At 48.9% G+C, this 19402-nt stretch overlaps 2 protein-coding genes across 8 annotated transcripts in view; both read right to left on the bottom strand.

Moving 5' to 3' along the window:
- Nucleotides 1-19402, bottom strand: part of LOC104587071 (phosphatidylinositol 4-phosphate 5-kinase 7) — a 132989-nt gene that overhangs the window by 95693 nt on the left and 17894 nt on the right. The window lies entirely within an intron of this gene.
- LOC148791490 (uncharacterized) lies at nucleotides 9409-18928 on the bottom strand. Its single transcript, XM_088888014.1, has 2 exons — nucleotides 18533-18928; nucleotides 9409-18461 (listed from the first exon to the last, which is right to left on the bottom strand). The coding sequence occupies exons 1-2, from the start codon at nucleotides 18926-18928 to the stop codon at nucleotides 17889-17891; spliced, it is 969 nt and encodes a 322-aa protein (XP_088744140.1). The 3' UTR covers nucleotides 9409-17888.

The raw sequence follows: 19402 nt of genomic DNA, 5'->3' as shown, positions 1-19402 counted from the left end.
TAGAATTGAAATTGAAGCCTACACTGATGCAGATTGGGCTGGGTCTGTTGGAGACAGGAAGTCAACCTCGGGTTACTGTACATTTGTGGGAGGAAACCTGGTCACATGGCGCAGTAAGAAGCAGAATGTGGTGGCTAGATCAAGTGCAGAAGCAGAGTATCGAGCTATGGCCCACGGGGTTGCTGAACTCTTATGGCTCAGAACTCTTCTTAATGAACTTGGCATTAAGGCTGAAGGTCCTCTCAGGCTGTATTGTGACAATAAAGCTGCCATCAACATTGCCAACAATCCCGTGCAGCATGACAGGACAAAACATATTGAGATTGATCGGCACTTTGTTAGAGAAAGAATTGTCTCGGGTGAACTCTGTGTGCCTTATACTCCATCTGAGATGCAAATTGCGGATGTACTGACTAAAGGGCTGGCAGCAGCAAAGTTTAGGGACATGCTTGGCAAGCTAAACATGATTGATATCCATGCTTAGCTTGAGGGGGAGTGTTGGATTGAAGTCTTTGTATGTATGAGTATTCGGCTGATAAGAGTTCTTATTAGCCTATACTTAAGTTTAAGTTGTCCTGTACTGGGCCTTTGTTAATGGGCCTAATCCTGTTTAATGTTTTAAGTTGTCTGGGTGTCCCATCACTAATCAGGGGCATTCTAGTAACTTCCTGTATCATTGTACTACACCATAATATAAATAATAGCATTGTCGACTGAGTAGAGTGTTCGACATTACTGCATCTCTTCTTCTTCTTCTTCTCTTTTCTGCTACTTCGGCTACAGTAATTTAGCTTTCAATGACCCCTCCCATAGCCCTCTTATGTCAGCCAATTCCTCCCACAAATCCTTTCTCTCTCTGTAGTCATTTGGCTCATAGACATTTGTTTGAACTTCATGGAAACTGAGTATCTTCCAATCAGTTCCTCCAAGCATTCAACCACATCCCTCTTCCACATTGTCACTATCCCCCCTAAAGCACCCCAAGATGGAGCAGCCACCCAACTAATCCCCCTGGCTTTCCATACACTTCGTGCCCAGCTATTATTAAACTCCATTCTCTTCGATTCCTATAATAGTACTATGTCTGGGTCGAACCTCTTTCTTACCTCTTTTATTGTCGCTCTTTTCCTCGCACTTCCTAACCCCCTCACATTCCAACTTAGTATCTTCATTCTCAGTTCTTTTTTAATTCCCTTCTACCCTCCACCACTACTTTCCCCCTTTCCTTCTTTCTCCTTTTGCCCCAAACTTCTTGTCTTCTTCTACGTCTCTTCTCAATCTCTCCACTTTACTCAATTTTCTCTTCTTTGCTCTTCCCTCCTTCCTCTTTTGTAGACCATCTTTCAGCACATTCAGATCTTCTAATCTGCATCCCAACTTCCCCACAAAATCCGCTATCAAATCCTCTTGCTTAAATCCCCCCCCCCCCACAACCCTTCCTACAAACTCCCCTTCAACCCTATCCTCCTCTCCTTAGGTCCCTCCCCTCTTCTCTCCTCTCCCTCCTTCCTTCTTGTAATGTTACCTCCCACCTCCTTTGTGCACTCCACAATTTCCTTTCCAGCCCAACCCTCCTTTCCTTCCCTCCCCTCCCCTGATCCCTCCTCTCTTCTATCCTCTAGACCCTCTCTCCATATTATATTTCCTTCCACCTCATTAAATACTTTCTCAATAATCTCCCAAGCTTTCTCATTTCTTAACCTCCCTTCCCGCTCCTCTTCACTAGTTTTCAATCCCCTTCCCAAAACCTTAGAAATCTCACCACCTTGACTGACTGCACATACATGGTCTGCAGGACATGGATCGGGAGCGGAATCTGGAACACAGGACACAAAAGACACATTAGTAGCATAAACTAAATTCACTTGGTTACCTAGATTTGATAGAGGGGTTGGACTAGAGTTGTTCCCAGATTCCCTTTATTTATCCAGAGGTTGGTAAAATTCTTTCTCCCTGAGTTGGTTGGGAAGTCCATCTGTCCTTTGGTCAACATGACGATCTATCCTCTGTACCCCTGATTCACCCCTGATTGGTGTGTTCCTGCTTTGCTTCAGGTTTTCCTGATATACCCTTTCTTGTGTTGCTTGCCAAATCTGAAGTCTTGAGAATGGGCTTTTCCGTGTACTGACTTCATTCTCATCTAACTTGTGGAGTCTCGGGCTTCTTTCTTCCTCTAGTTGACCTTCCTGGCCTCCCAAATCATGCCCCCCTTTCTTCTCTAACTCACTCTGAAACAACCTTGCAATGTTCCGTCCTTCCATGTCACCTGCAACATAGCTGCCTTTATCATTCACACTGCTGATACTGGTACCAACATCTGTACCGTCATCTGATTCTTCTTCTTCATCTACACTACACATTACCCAACCTTCGTCCACCTCCTCCTTCTCTTCGGTTCTCTCCCTTTGCGTACCTTGGGTTTGGCTTCTCTGAGAAGCGTCACCCTGGGCTCCATTCCTCACTGGTGCGATGCGAGACCCACTGGAGGTTCCTTTGCGTGTGCATTTGCCGCTGTTGTAGGCTATTCTCAGCATCCCTCACCATTTGGGACGATGATAGACCCAAGCTCCTGTCTATCATCTGTCCAAAGCTCTTCTCATTAGCCCGACCCACGTAACCATTTAAGTTGTCACGTGGGTCACTTAAAAACGACTTTGGTTTGTTGTGTGGTTCACCCGACCCCCTATCAACTCGACCGGCTCGGACCGAGCTAAACTACACCCTGAGCCACTCCCTTTCTTCGCCACGTCAGCGAAGGATAAAGAACCCGCCTTAGCTTTAAACCTTTCAAAAAAATTTGAATTAATTTCTTTAATTGGCTGACTTGTCGTTTGAGTTACCCCAGCCGTCCCATTAAACCTTTCCTTAAATTCCACCTGCGCCCCTTTTTTACCGCCCTCTCTCTTCCCTCCACGTGTCCACCATCCTCCCAGCTCATCGTCTTCAACCTTGGAGCCTCTTCCCCACCATGCCTGTTCGACTTCTGAAGCTACCCATACCTTATACCAGACTTCATCCGAGCAAATCTCAAAGCACCTAGGCATGTCTTCGTGTTTAATACCAGCCGCCTGAACCTCGACGACGACCAAGCTACGTTTATCAGCTTCCACCAAGACTCCTCCTAAGCTTTACTATATGTTCAAGAACAGAGTTACGCCAAAGGTGGAAGGGGAGACCTACAAACTTCAGTCGCACGCAACCATCTTGAACGGCAACTTCATTACAGCTAGGACTCCAATTTTGGACCTGTATCAGGCCTCCATCCACCTCTACAGCTTTGAAGCTTAGTTCCTGGTTGCCAACATCCAGAATGGCTTTCGAGTCTATAAATGGAACCAGAAGAGCTTCGTTTCCAATTCCAATCTCTCTGGCTACTGCATTCAACACTTTCTTCCAATCTGTCACTTCTCTATCGGCCTTTAGAACCATTCTTCTCCTCCATACATCCGTCCCTGCTCCCACCAGGATTCTTCAATGCACAGAAGAGCAAACCACCACCACCCCATCATTCAAGGTGTTTTGAGCTTCTGCACTCCCGGTAGTTCTAATCGAAACTGACTCCTCCTGATCCTTCCTACCCTGGTCCTTGGAATTTTGACCAGTTTCCTCCACTCCTTCTTTCTTCCTTCTTTCCAATGCTACGAGGAAGGGCTGCAACACCTTCACAACAGACCTCCACCCTTTCTGCATTCTCCCTTCCGGCACACAGAGCATTTGTTTTCCAGCTCTTCCAAAGAACTCCTCCACCGTGATGAACCACCCCTTCCAATTTCTTTTTAGTTCAATTGCGTATTTCTTACCTGAAACTGATATTGTGTTCTTCCATCCATTCACCTTGCCGGAGTTGATAGCCCCATCTATAAAACCTTTCATCCAAACAATGACCTCTGGTACCAATATTGTTGCCCTGTTGTTTTCTCTAATTTTCAGTGCTTCCTTACCTATGATCCGATCCTCCTCAAACTTGAAGGTCTTAGCTTCGATCAACACCTCAGACCTCCATCTTCCTACGGTTCTGAATCCCCTCTCCCCCTCCATTAGCATAACTCCTTTAGTCCTACTTGTAGAAAACTTTTCAGCAAGCAAAAATGACACCTCAGACCACTTACCCTCTATAGTGGCTACAAATATTTTATTCTGTTCATTGATGATTTTTCACGATATACTTGGATATTTTTTATGAAGTCCCATAATGAAGTTCCCAGACTTGTGAGGCAGTTCCATGAATTTCCTAACTCAGTTTGATACTAGAATCAAAATTTTCAGATCCAACAATGCAAAAGAATATTTTGAGAAAAACCAAACCTGTTATCTCACTGATTTGGGGGTTATTCACCAAAGTTCCTGTGTTAGGACTCCAGAATAGAATGGAGTTGCTGAAAGAAAAAACCGGCATATTGTTGAAGATGCAAGAAGTATCCTATTTGCCTCACATGTCCCTACAAGATTTTGGGGGGATGCTATCCTCACTGCAACCTACCTAATCAACCGTATGCCATCCAGAGTGTTGGGTTTTAAGTCCCCTTTCAGTCTTCTTCATTCGGGCAAGGACCTTTTTCCTATTCCACTCCATGTCTTTGGCTGCACTTGTTATGTACACATCCCAAGTACCTAATGACATAAATTTAAGCCAAAGGCCCACAAGTGCATTTTCCTTGGTTATGCCTCCAGACAAAAGGGTAATTGTTGCTTTAATCCAAAGTTTGGAACTCAGTATGTCTCAATGGATGTCCTTCCCAGGAGAGGCATTGTCCAAAGGGGGAGAATTTGTCACAGTTGTTTGCTCTCCCCCTTCCTATCCCAGTTGAGTCTTCTTTTGAGCCTCCTTCTACTTCAAATGAGTCAATGGAGGAATAGTCATCTCATTCTCATTCCAATATTCCTATTCCTCCTCCGTTACCTCCTCATCCTCTCTTTTATCCCAGGTTGTACCAACGGCAGAGAACTAGAAGTGGGCAGATTGTTTCCTCTACACCACATGAGCCTCCTACATTTCCAGTCATAGAAGAGACAACAGGTACTGATACAGTCCCTTTAGAGCTATCCTTCCCAGACCTTGATGTCCCTATTGCTATCAAGAAAGGTAAAAGGAAGTGTACTGCACATTGCATTTCCAAACAGCTTTCTTATAGTTTGCTCTCCCCTTCATATTTTGGCTATCTTTCTTCTGTTGCTTCTAACCCAATACCCATGTCAGTGTTAGAAGCTCTTACTATTCCAGAATGGAGGGATGCTATGAGAACAGAAATTGATGCTTTGCATAAAAATGACACTTGGGAAGTGGTTGATTTGGCTGAAGGGAAGGAACCAGTGGATTGTAAGTGGGTTTTCACCATCAAATATCTTTTTAATGGCACCATTGAAAGGTACAAAGCTAGGCTGGTTGCAAAAGGTTATACATAGACATATGGGATTGACTATTTGGAGACCTTTGCTCCTGTTGCAAAGATGACTTCTGTGAGGGTTCTGCCATCTCTAGCTGCACATTCAGATTGGCCACTTTACTAGTTGGATGTGAAAAATGCATTCCTGAATGGAGAGTTTCATGAGGAGGTCTATATGTTTCCTCCTCTAGGGATGTATGACACATATATGGAGGGAAAAGTATGAAAGTTGAAGAAATCTCTTTATGGACTTAAACAGTCACCTAGGGCATGGTTTGAAAGGTTTAGGGCTGCCCTTGTTAACTTTGGCTATATACAGACTCAATCTAGTCATACCCTCTTTGTGAAGAGGAGAGACTCTTTGGCAGTATATCTTATTGTCTATGTTGATGATATAGCTGTTATTAACATCCGAACAGAGGAGAAGAGAGGAAGGAGAAGAGAAGAGGAAGAGAGGAGAGAAGAGAGGAGAGAAGAGAGAAGAGAAGAGAGAAGAGAAGAGAGAGATTTGGAGTCAACATCAGTACTGGCGGCACCAGTTTATATTAATATATATAGGGCGACCATAATTAGAAGGAAAAGGACCCTTATGCCCCTACTTAAGTTACAGCATAAAAAAAAAAAGAATGTTATGCGACAATTTAAATTTTTGGTAAGCTTAGAAATAGATAAGAGGTTGGGAGCAACATTGGGAACATGTAAAACTGATTTAAGAGAGAGATCCTTGCATGAGTTAACCTCCCCTTTCCTAGAGATGGTGGAGAGGGAACCATCAGCAACTATCATCTTATCTTGGCCAAACATCAAATGGTAAGAGGAAAATAAAGAAGGCGTGTGTCATATGGTCAGTAGCACCGAAATCAATAATCCAAGAATTAGACACTATAGGACTAGTCACACTGTGAGCAGAGACAATACCTGATTTGGCAAGAGAGGTGGAAGCAAGGGAATTGTTTCTTAGATGAGCCATGGCTCGGCTAAGGATTTCTACCTCATCAATAGTGAAATCAAAGGACCCTGATGTGCAGGAATTAGTGGTTTGTCCCATTAGAGGAGGTGCAACTATAGGTGTGTTCTTTAGGCTTTCACCATTGTTACTTATGACAACATTTCCACTTGTTTTTTTACCCTTCTTAGGCTTCTTGTCTTTCCTTAGTGCAGCTGGTTTCAGGTGAGGATAAAGAATCTAGCACAAATGTCTGTCATCTCCACAATGAGAGCACTTGAGATGCCTCTTGTCTGAATGCTTGCCCCCCTTTTGGGTTGAAGAAATCAAGGCTGAATGCTCAACAAGCAGTACTTGGATGTCAACTTGCACATCTTTCCTTCTAACCTCTTCATTCCTTACAAGATAGTAAACATGATGTAAATCTAGAAGTTCATCCCTTCCCAAAATTTGGGATCTTATGCTCCCATACATCGGATCTAGGCCAACCAAGAACTTAAAAGCTCTGTCTTCTTCAATTTTTTTATCATGCCTCTCCTTATCTCTTGTATTTTCCCAATCAAGTATGTTAGAATACACAAAACAGGGGTATTTTGGTCATTTGGGTTTATCTATTTGAGAGTGAAAGGTCTGTTTTATTTAAGTTATGTGTCCCATCACTTATGAGGGACAATATGGTATTTCTTGTAACTATGTTATTGGAGATAAATACAAGTGGGTCGACTAGAGAGGACTGGTTTTTCTCTACAGGTCGAACCCTTCTTCTTCTTCTCCTTCTTCTCTACTGTAACCTAGGACAAAATAAGGTTTTCACATGGTATCAGAGCGCATGTAACAAGTTCATATCTGCTCGTCTTGCTCTTTTATTCTGGTTTACCCAGTTTTTTTATCGCCCTCCTCTCTAGGGTTTTGCAGATTTCTCAAGAACCACTGGGAGATTAAGGGAAAGGTTGAAAAGGAGTGGTCGTTTTTCTCTGTAGGAGGCCTTCATGCCTCCGGTTTGTGGTGTAGTGGCTGTTTGTGGTGATTGGTAGGAAGCTCTCTATTCGATGGTATGAAGAGAGCAGGTTCAGGTGAACAATTTTCAGCTGAGTACAAGTTGGTTCTGCAAAGTGCAGTGTAAGTGTTTGGTTTAATGGTTGAGTGATTTCAGCCCTTGTATTTGGTGTGTGAATGGTTCTGCAGTGTGCAATATAGGTGTTTGGTTTAATGACTGAGTGATTTTAGCTCTTGTATTTGGTGTGTGAGTAGTTCTGCAGTGTGCAGTACAGGTGTTTGATGTGTAATATGTATTTGAAGAAGTTGGTGGTGCTGAAAGTGAGATAAGTTTTGTGGAAGTGCGTGAGGTTGTGCTGAATATTTGAAGGTGAATACTCTACATATAGCAGTAATTTCTTTGTGAGGTAAGGTGAATTAGTTAAGATGGCATCAATTGGAGATGGGAATGACAATAAAACAGGCGTTATGATTTCTACATATTACCTAAATGTTCAAATGACATCTATTAAGTTGAATGGTGAGAATTATGTGCCGTGGACAAAATCCGTGGAGGTATTTTTAAAAACCAAGAAAAAAGTAAAACATGTGAGAGAGGAGAAACCCTCCTCTAAATCTCTAGGGTTTAGTGACTGGGAACAGGAAGATGCACAAATAATGACATGGTTGTGGAATAGCATGGAACCAAAAATTAGCGTGAACTTTATGTTCCTAGATACATCTAAAGAAATCTGGGATCATGCTAAGAAACTGTATTCCGGGCAAAACAATAGAACTAGGGTGTATCAGTTGTACCAAGAGTACTTTAATCTGAAACAAGGCAGCCAAAGCTTGGAGGAATACTATGCAAGTCTGAGGAATATCCGAAATGAGCTCAATGTGTATCATCCTCTGACACAGGATGTTCAGATTCAGCAACAACAGCGTGAGCAACTTGATGTGACAAGGTTTCTGGTGGGTTTGAAGGCTGAATATGAGCCTGTCCGAGCACAAATATTGGGGGGGTCTGCTCTTCCCTCACCTCACTTGAAGAAGTTTTTGCCCATCTTAGAAGGACATTTATTGAGTCTATAGAGCATTCTTCTCTCTCAGACAGATCTGATTTTGTGGTGACTAGAGGGGGAGGCCGTGGAAATAGAGGTGGTGGTGGTGGTCGTGGACTTCCAGGTAACCGTGGTGGTCCCATGTTTAACTGTGCTGATGGCCGGAGTGGAGGTCGGGACTCAGGCGGAGGTCGTGATAAAGGAAGAGTAATGCCCCTAGGAAGTGTACATACTGTGGATTAGAGGGGCACACAGTTAATTTCTGCTATGATTTACATGGTCCACCCAACACTTGGGCTAACCATGCTGTGACTAAGGGTAGTGGTACAGCTACTGAAAGTCAGCAAACTAACCCGATCCCCTCCACATCTACTGGTGTTTCTGGGAAGGAGATGGTAAGTGTACCCCGTGCAGTATATGAGCAGTTCCTTCAGACATCTTCTCAGCAGAACACAGCTACCCTTGCCCATTCAGGTATGGCTTGCTTGGCTTCCAAGCCTTCACATTGGATCATTGACTCCGGAGCCTCGGACCATATGTCTGGGACTCCTAATGTATTTTCTTCTCTTTCTTGGTCCTCCACATCCCAAACAGTTACTCTTGCTAATGGTTCTACATCTCCCATCTGTGGTGTTGGTGATGTTGATCTCTCCTTGTCTTTACAATCTGTTTTATATGTCCCCAAGTTCCCGTTTAACCTTATGTCTGTTAGTAGATTAACCAAGTCACTTAATTGTTCCATAACCTTTTATCCCTCTTTTTGTGTGTTTTAGGATCTCAAGACGGGGATGAAGATTGGTGGAGGGCATGAGGCAGGTGGATTGTATTACCTTGATCGTGGTGGCCCTCCAGTAGCTTTTCAGTCGTCTCTTACTCCTCTTAAATGGCACTGAAGACTTGGTCATCCTTTTCTCAAGGCTCTAAAGTTGTTGGTTCCTTCCTTGAGTCATCTTTCATCTTTGGATTGTGAGTCATGTCAGCTTGGCAAACATCATAGAGTCTCTTTTAGTCCAAGAGTTGATAGTCGTGTCTTGAGTCATTTTTCTTTAGTTCATTCTGATGTTTGGGGTCCGATCAAAGTGATGTCATACAATGGCTATAAGTATTTTGTAATTTTTGTTGATGATTTTTCAAGGATGACATGGATTTATCTTATGAAAGATCGCAGTGAATTGTTTTCTATTTTTCAAAAATTTTATGCTGAAATACGTACCCAATTTAGTGTTCATGTTAAAATTCTTCGCTCCGATAATTCCAAAGAGTACACCTCAATACCATTTCAGCAATACTTAAAGCACCATAGGATAATTCATCAAACTTCTTGTGCCTACACCCCACAACAGAACGGTGTAGATGAACGGAAAAATCGACATCTCCTTGAAACTGCTCGGTCTTTGATGCTTAATATGAATGTCCCAAAGCATTTTTGGAGTGATGTTGTCCTCACATCCTGTTTTCTCATCAATCGGATGCCCATGTCCATCCTTGGAAGTCAATCCCCCTTCTCGATGTTGTTTCCCACCTTGTCTCCGTTTCCTCTCACCCCAAGAGTCTTCGGATGTGTTTGTTTTGTTCAAAACTTGGGGCCTGGTTTAGACAAGTTAGATGCACGACCTACTAAGTGTATCTTCCTTGGCTACTCAAGGACTCAAAAAGGGTACAAGTGTTATAACCCTAACTTCCATAAGTCATTTGTGTGCTCCGATGTCACCTTCTTTGAATTGGTTCATTTTTTCTCGGATACTGTGGTTTCTTCTCCTTCCCCCGTAGTTCCTCTTCCCGTCCTTGTTGCGGATCCCCTTCTCGTGGTTCCCATTCCAGTTGCGGATTCACATCCCGTGCCAATTACTACTGAGAGGCTACCAATCAAACAAGTGTATAGTCACAGAAGAGCACCGACCCCTCCTCCAATTCAGCCCTCCTCGACAGATCTTGTCATTGCTTCTTCTCCCTTCGACCTTGATCTTCCTATAGCCCTGCGGAAAGGTAAACGCACTTGTACTTCTCATCCTATTTCACACTATGTTTCAGCTGCTCACCTTTCTGTTTCTCATCGCAACTTTATATCATTGCTATCATCTATTTCCATTCCCAAGACTGTCCAGGAAGCCCTTACCTCCCCAAGGTGGGGCAGCAAGCCATGGAAGAGGAAATCTCTACTCTACAACATAATCACACGTGGGAACTCACTACTCTTCCTCCTGGTAAGCATGTTGTTGGGTGTAAGTGGGTCTACACAGTGAAGTATCTTCCAGATGGCAGTGTGGAGCGATTGAAAGCCAGGTTAGTGGCCAAGGGCTATTCTCAGCTGTATGGTGTGGACTATATGGAGACATTTTCTCCTGTGGCTAAAATTGGTTCAGTTCGGGTGTTGATTTCATTAGCTGCTATGTATGATTGGCCTCTTGTGCAACTTGACATCAAAAATGCTTTCCTACATGGTGATCTCATTGAGGAAGTGTATATGGAGCAGCCGCCAGGGTTTGTTGCTCAAGGGAGGATGGTAAGTGATGAAGGGAAATTTGGCCCGACCTCGCGTTCGCCCGACGCGTGGCAAAGGCAAGCAGCTCGGGACAATAGAGCACCCAAAGCGAACATCGGAAGCAAGTCAAAACTCACTACCGAACCCCAACTCCAGATCGCTGTGTTTAGTCCGAGCCCCTTGTTAAAAGCGAACTCCCTGTTAAATGTCCGAGCTCCCTAAAACCCGAGCTAAAGGACCCGAACTCCCTAAAGAACCCAAGCTAAAGGACCCGAACTCCCTAAAGAACCTGAGCCTCCCAAGTCCAAACTCCCTACTAGGAGCCCGAGCTCCCTGATAAGAGCGAGCTCCCTCCTGAGAACCCAAGCTCCCTGCGAGGAGCGCGAACTGTACTGGGCCCCAAGCCTCACCGAAGCTGACCCGAGCTGACCCATGGCAGCTCGAAGCATTCCAAACCGAACTCAAGACACCTCGCTCGCCACTCCAACACCACTTCCAAAACACCAGGCCCGCCAGACGTACCCGATGCCAAGGACGTCCCCATCCAAGGGCGGCGTACCTGACTGATTTGGGATCTGACGCCTGACAGCCGCATCTCAAACGGCTTCCTGCCACCGCCACCTGCAACCGTCGTCACTAGCCGCAGAGACGGCTCCGACAGAAGGAACAGTGGCGGTTCTGCCCGACCAGAGGAAGTGACACCCGAACTGGCAGGAGTTCAGAAGTAATCATGCCCGACCTGACGGAGGCCTGGAAGTGAGTACGCGAGGTGGTTATAAAAGGATTCTACCCCCCCAGGGACGAGGTATGCTAACTCTCGCGCTATCTGGTTATTCTTGCCTCTAAAGGATTCTAACTTGAGCTTCGGAGCCCTTACGCCGGGTTCTCCCCGGAGCTTCTCTTCTCCCATTTCAGGTTCCTGTTACCCACTCCAGAGGCAAGATCGTCAACAGCTAAGACCGGCCAGATTGTGCATCATCAATTGGCGCCGTCTGTGGGAAAGCTTCAAAAAGCCTCCCTCCAAACTTTCATATCCTTTCCTTCTTCCCTGAAAGACTCATTACTTATGGCCTCATCCAGCAACGCCGGACGCGGCACAGAGACAAACACCACCGGGGAACAGCTCCAAGTTCCCGTGGTGTGTGTAGGGCAGTTCACCATCCCCCTCACGGTGGATGGAATCCCCAATCTGACTACGCCACAAGCAGTGGCACCTGTAAGCCTGCCCTCCGCAAACGTCTCCTTCCCTCTTCCCATCGAGACCACCTTCACAGAACCGACCGCCGTCCCCCTGGCAGCTAGCCAGAATCGGTTGGACGACTTAATGCAATGCATGCGGGCAATGCAAGCCCAGATGCAGCAGTTCCAGCAACACCAGCTTCACCAACACCAAGTGTTGCACAACCTCTCCCAATACCACTATCAGCAGCAGTTTCCCCAACTGACACCAAACCAACCACCGCTTCCACCTCGCCACCCTGCCCCGAAGCCAGTAAAGGCCTCTCCGCAGGATGGGCGCCTTCACCAAGGAAAGGCCTCCAGGCCCCAGAATCCCCCAAACAGCCAGGCCTCGTCCCCAGGCCGGAGAGAAAGAAAAGTCATCCCCGCCTCGCGGCTCGCAGGCGGATCAGGAATCTCGCCCGTGAGGTCAGCACCTCGGGTCTCAAAACCGGAGTCCCCACTGGTGGAAAACCGATTCGGCGCACTGGCAGCAGCGGACTACCAGAATTCCGAGCCCATCGAGCTCGGCAACACGGAGGCCAGCAGCGCCAGCACAAGGCCCACTCAGCAGCGAAGACGCCGTCGAAGTCGACGAACCGCCACCCGCGTCCTATCCGAGCTCAGAGGCAAAGGCGAGACGAGCTCGGACGAGGTAGGAATCGCCCCGATTCTCTCGGTTCCTTCCCCCCTCGCCTCAGAACTCCTGGCAATCCCCTTGCCTAGAGATTTCAAGCTCCCGCCCCTAGACAAGTACGACGGATCCTTCGACCCCAACGATCACGTGGACGCTTTCCAGTCCCAAATGCACCTTGCCAGGGCCAGTGAATCATGCATGTGCGTGGCCTTCACCACCATCCTCAAGGGGGTAGCCCGCACTTGGTACAGGAACCTAGCCCCCGGATCAATAAATTGTTGGGCTCAGTTCGTGCAGGTCTTCACTGCACACTTTGTTACCAGCAAACGATGCCCCAGAGCAGAGGAAAGCATCTTCGGAGTAGTCCAAAGGGAAGGAGAATCCATACGGGGCTACATCAAACGATTCAACGAGGCATGCTTACAGATACCTCGGTTAGACACCGCGGTACAGCTCGCCGCAGCAAAAAGAGGGGTGACGCACAAGGAATTCAAGTGGCACATGGTAGCTAACCAGCCCGCGACCGTAGCCGAGTTCCTCAAGCTCGCGGACAAGTTCATGAGGACGGAGGAGGAAATCAACCAAAGAACCGAGGGCGGAAACGAGAAAAGAAAGAGGGACGGCGAGCCCTCTAGCTCGGCCGACCGGAAAAACACGGCCCGGGACCCGAAACCGAACCAGTCGTTCCGAGCTCCCCCGCCACTGAACACAAGGCGGACCGAGATCCTAATGACGATCAAGGACGCCCCCTTCGTGAAATGGCCACCTCGCCTAAAGGGAAATCCGAACGAAAGAAACAAGAACTTGTATTGTAGTTTCCATAGGGACCACGGTCACAGTACCGAGCAGTGCAATAACCTCCGAGACGAGATAGAGGGGCTCATCCGTCGCGGATACTTAAGGAACTTTGTACAGCACAACAATAATAGCAATAAAGCGGATCAGCCGGGCGAGCACTTAAAAGACGCCCCGGAGACTAGCAGCAGGCCTGCCGAACCGATGCAGCGACAGCCTCCGACAGAAAGGCCAGTGCAGGGAACCATCCACGTAATTGTGGGAGGTTCAGTGGTGGCAGGGTGCACATCAGCGGCAGCTCGGACCTCAGTTCGCGAAGCGGTCCTCGAGGAGCGGAACCCCCCGAAGAGGCCGAAGACCAAAGAGCCGATCCTTTTCACAGAAGACGACGCGCGGGGAGTTCGCTACCCTCACGACGACGCACTCGTCATTAAACTCAGGATCAGCGACTTCGAAGTTAGGCGCGTACTCGTAGATTCAGGCAGCTCGGCGGACATCCTATTCAAGTCGGCATTTGATCAGCTACAGCTGCCAAGGAGCGAACTAAAACCTGCGAGCACTCCCCTGGTGGGCTTCAGCGGGGAGGAAGTCGGGCCCCTTGGGAAGATAACGGTGTCCGTGGAAGTCGGCACATGGCCTTGTGCGGTCAGACTCAGCCACGATTTTCTGGTGGTCGCGACCCCCTCCCCATACAACGCCATAATAGGACGGCCAATCACGCATATCCTGCGGACGGTGGTCTCTACCTATTATTTGGCAATGAAGTTCCCTACGGACTTCGGTGTGGGGGTAGTGCGGGGCGACCAGCTCGAGTCCCGCAAGTGCTACGTCGCCGCCCTAAAGGGCAAGTCCAAGCCGGCCGGCGACCTCGACCTGGAGCGGCCTACGGAGCAAGGCGAAGAACGAGCCTCGCCGACAGAAGAGACAGTCGCGATCCCGACCTTACCTACGGACCCATCTCGCGCGCTCCAGATTGGTGCTTCTGTCAAGGAACCCCTACGGGCCGAACTGGTAAGTTTTTTACTCCAAAATTTAGATATTTTTGCGTGGTCCGCGGCCGAAATGCCCGGTATTGACCCTAGTCTTATAACTCACAAACTCAACACTGACCCTTTAGTCAGACCCGTTAGACAGAAGAAACGGAACTTAGCCCCGGAGCGCTGGAGAGCGGTCGACGAGGAAGTCGAAAAGCTCCTCGCGGCAGACTTCATAAGGGAAGTCCATTACCCGAGCTGGGTGGCCAACCCTGTGCTGGTGAAAAAGGCGAACGGCAAGTGGCGCATGTGCGTCGACTACACCGACCTGAACCGAGCTTGCCCGAAAGACTGCTTCCCCCTTCCTAGGATCGACCGTCTAGTGGACGCGACCTCGGGACACGAATTGCTAAGTTTCCTGGATGCCTACTCAGGCTACAACCAAATCCGGATGGACCAATCCGACGAGGAAGAAACCAGCTTCATAACCGAATTCGGTATATACTGTTACAAGGTCATGCCCTTCGGGTTAAAAAACGCCGGGGCGACCTTCCAAAGACTTGTAAATAAGCTGTTTCGGCCCCTGATCGGCACAAAGATAGAGTGCTATGTAGACGATATGGTCGTCAAAACACAGTTTTCACAAGAATTAATAAAAGACTTAGATTCTGTCTTCCAAATCCTGCGTCGGTATAACATGAAATTAAACCCCAACAAATGCGTCTTCGGCGTCACCTCGGGCAAGTTCCTGGGCTACGTTGTCAATCAACGTGGCATCGAGGCCAACCCAGACAAAATACAAGCCATCCTAGATATGAGACCACCCCGGAAAATAAAAGAAGTCCAAAGGCTGAACGGCCGCATAGCCGCCCTGAGCCGCTTCATGTCCAAATCGGCAGACCGCTGCCTACCCTTCTTCAAAGCGATCAAAGGCCAAGGGTTCGAGTGGACCCAAGACTGTCAGCTCGCGTTTGACGAGCTAAAAGGCTACCTCGCCAAAGTACCAACCTTAGCTCGGCCTGAGGAAGGCGAAGTCTTGGAGCTATACCTCTCGGCCAGCGACGAGGTGGTCAATTCGGTACTAGTAAAGGAGGCAAACCGGGTCCAACGACCCATATATTATGTTAGTAAAATCTTGCAGGGAGCAGAGACAAGGTACCCGCAGATAGAAAAGCTAGCGTATGCTCTGGTTATAGCAGCACGGAAACTCCGCCCGTACTTCCAGGCCCACACCGTCATCGTCCTGACCAGCAAACCTCTGAGGCAAGTCTTACTCAAACCCGAGGTTTCCGGCCGGCTGACGAAGTGGTCCATCGAGCTCAACGAGTACGATCTCCAGTACAAGCCAAGAACTGCCATCAAGGCCCAAGCCTTGGCAGATTTTATCGCAGAATGCACGTTTAGCCTCGAAGCCCCTGAGCCGGTAGAGCCCGAGATCCCCAGTTCAGACGAACTCGGAGCTCCCGAGCCAAACGAGTCCGAACCCCGCGAAGTAGCAGCCAGTATGGCATCCCTCCTGGTTAGACCAAGCGCGAACTGGGAGGAGGAGCCCTGGATCCTTCACGTAGATGGCTCCTCGAACCAACAAGGCAGCAAGGCTGGAATAGTGCTACGCGGCCCGGGCGGAACAAAACTGGAATACGCACTACGCTTTGAGTTCGCGGCATCCAACAACGAGGCAGAGTACGAGGCACTGATAGCCGGGCTAAACCTAGCGCGCGAGGTCGGGGCAAAGCACGTGGTTATCTGTAGTGATTCCCAGCTCGTGGTCAACCAAGTTACAGGCGAGTACGAAGCACGCGAACTCACTATGATTGCGTACTTGGCAAAAGTAAAGGAAGCTCTGCTAAACTTCCAATCACACTTCATCAAGCAAATCCCGAGGTCAGAGAACGCTGAGGCCGACGCCCTGTCCCGACTGGCTAGCACGAGCCACAACGCCAGGAGAACCGTGTACATAGAAGACTTGCCTCGGCCCAGCATTCTCGGTGGGGCAGAAGAGGTCGCTCCCGTCACCGAAGCAGAGCCGAGCTGGATCGACCCACTCGCGAGCTTCCTGTTAGACGGAACACTCCCCGCGGACCGCAACACAGCCAAGAGGGTGCAGCGCCAGGCAGCCAAATACGTCATGATAGACGAACGGTTGTACCGACGATCCTACACGCTCCCCTATCTGCGATGCTTGCACCCAGCCGAAGCCGAGCTGGTACTCCGCGACATCCACGAAGGCTTGTGTGGCGGACACCTGGGGGGCAGAGCCCTCGCCCAAAAGGCACTTCGACAAGGATACTACTGGCCAACGATGAAGGCAGAGGCAATCGAGCTCGTCAGAAAATGCGGCAAGTGTCAGAAACACGCCAGCATCCACCATCAGCCCGTTGCCGACCTCAAATACCTCACCAGTCCATGGCCCTTCGCCCAATGGGGCATCGACCTCCTGGGGCCATTCCCACCAGCGACAGGCGGGAGGAAATTCCTAGTGGTGGCAGTAGATTATTTCACAAAGTGGATAGAAGCCGAACCCCTGGCAATAGCTACAGCTCGAAACATACAAAACTTCTTTTGGAAGAACATCGTATGTCGCTTCAGGCTACCTCGGGTACTGATCTCCGACAATGGCAAACAGTTCGAAGACATCAAGTTCCAAGAATGATGCCAAAGTATGGGAATTAGTCAGAACTTCACATCGGTCGCACACCCGCAGGCAAATGGCCAAACAGAAGTAATGAACAGAGCCATCCTCCGCGGACTAAAAACGCGATTGGACCGAGCCAAAGGTTTATGGGCAGACGAACTACCAAGTGTTTTATGGGCACACCGAACCACGGAAAAGACCGCCACGGGTGAGACCCCCTTTAACCTCACCTATGGCACCGAAGCAGTGATCCCGGCGGAAATCGAAGTGCCTACGTTACGACTGGAAGCGTACGACGAACGGACAAACGAGGGCGAGTTGCGCACCAACCTCGACCTACTGGACGAAGTGAGAGACCTCGCGCACATCCGAACTGCGGCTTACCAACAAAAGGTAGCTCGGTACTACAACGCGCGAGTAAAAAAGAGGAACTTCCGCGTCGGCGACCTGGTTCTCCGTAAGGTCATGGTGCCCGAACCCGGCGTAGGGAAACTGGGACCGAACTGGGAAGGACCCTACAGAGTAACGAAAACACTCGGTGGGGGAGCGTACGAGCTCGGAACCCTAGAAGGGAAACAAGTACCCCGAGCATGGAACGTTGTCAACTTGAGAAGGTACTATCTATAGGCCACCAAAGCAAGTACGCCGAAGTCATTTCATTAAACAAACTGACGGACCGAAATGGTCAGTTCGGTAGAAAATATATAAGCTCGAAGACACCAGTACATGAACAAAAAGACGTTTCATTTCAAAACAGATGTGTACATTTCATTTCATTTTACAAGCCCGGAGCTACTTCATCGTTATCAGAAGCCTCTCCGACAACGCCCGAAGGACCTACCTCCCCCTCGGAGTCTGGTTCGGCATCTGCAGCATTAGCCATCTCCGGAGTGATGCGCGAAGTGGATATGGCACTGGTATCGAGGTCGGGGTACGTATTCCGGATCATCCACCAACTTAGCTTGAAACTCCTCCTGTAGGAGTCTACCATCAGGTCATCGAAATCCGGCGAAGCAATGTAATCGCTGACAGCCTTCTTCTTCGCGTCTTCGATACCCTGAGAGAAGATCTGAGTCCTCTCCCTGATATCCTCCTGAAGATATTCGACCTGGTGCTCCAAGTCCAGTTTCATTTCCGCCATGTGCTGCACCACCACCCCCATGGCCTCGGCATCCCTCTGAGACCTCGCCTGCCTAGACCGCGCACGGCGAGCAGCAGCACCAACAGCGCGAGTATTCTCCTCGGCAGTCCGAGCATTCTCCTCGGCAGCCCGAGCAGCCTCCTCGGCAGCTCGCGCCTGCCGCGAGCATTTCTCCACCTGGTTCGCCAAGGCGTGAATGGAGGAGTTCACCTATCAAAGGAAAAGGAGATCAGAGAAACGAATGAAAAAATAGAAGCTAAACTCGGAGGCAGGCCACTTACCACCATGGCATGAGTAACGGCACGGCAGGCCACTTGGTGCAGAGGGAGCTCGGTCCACGCCGCGACTTCCTCAGGAAACGTCGCCTCCTTACTCCGTTGAAGAGCATGCACGGGCGACAGCACGCTCCTGAAGTCCCCCGGGGCCTCCGAGCCCGACGGCCCAGCTCGCATGTGAGCGGACTCGGAATAAGCGGGAGCCCCTGTGTGTGTGGTTTCAGCATAAGGAGCCCCCGCCGGCCCCTGCATGGGAGGAACCATCTCGGGCTCCTCTGCCGGACAGTCTGGCACCTCGGGCTCCGCAGTTCGGGATGGCTCGGCGCGAGCTCGCTTGGCCACCCGCTTTCTCCTCTTCATCCCCTCGAATAAGTGCGCACCTCGTGACCCTCGTGAATCCATTGTACCTGCGAAAAGGAGTTCGGCATCAGTAAGACGTAAGCAAAGAACAAGACAAGATCACTAGGGAAAGAACCTACCCGAACTCAGGCCCGCAGCAATAAGCTTGGCCTCCGTCAGATACCATTAGCAATCCAGCCCAAGCCGCGCCCATTGCCGAAGGCCCTCCGCCGTCTCCTCATCAAGTGTGATGCCAGAATCAGGAGCGGCCACCCCCCAGCCGGTCTGAAACGGCCACCCCATCGCACTTCGCACCCCGAAATAGTCCCGCTTCCACGCCGGGACCTTATTGGGGAGTCCGTGTAAGAGCTTGAAGCCCGGGCGAGGGGACAGGTAGTATGCCCGCCTACGCCCAGGGAGGGGACCCACTTGCTTTTTCAACATCAAGATAGAAGAAAAAATCTCCAGATCCAGAGGGAAGTTCTCGTCGCAAAATAAAGAGATCGTTCCCACTAAGTTCCTAATAGAGTTCGGGTG

The sequence above is a fragment of the Nelumbo nucifera genome, chromosome 5, assembly GCF_055504915.1.
Source record: "Nelumbo nucifera cultivar China Antique chromosome 5, China Antique-T2T, whole genome shotgun sequence".
NCBI classification, from domain to species: Eukaryota; Viridiplantae; Streptophyta; class Magnoliopsida; order Proteales; family Nelumbonaceae; genus Nelumbo; species Nelumbo nucifera.
The sequence above is the reverse complement of the archived record's forward strand: the minus strand, read 5'-3'. Positions and strand labels throughout refer to the sequence as shown.

What these genes read in the sequence shown, in the direction of transcription:
- LOC148791490 (XM_088888014.1), bottom strand. Translation starts at nt 18,928, where the DNA reads ATGGATTCACGAGGGTCACGAGGTGCGCACTTATTCGAGGGGATGAAG. An exon ending in CCGTTACTCATGCCATGGTG is followed by an intron (nt 18,462 to 18,532) that starts GTAAGTGGCCTG and finishes TTCCTTTGATAG; the next exon opens with GTGAACTCCTCCATTCACGC.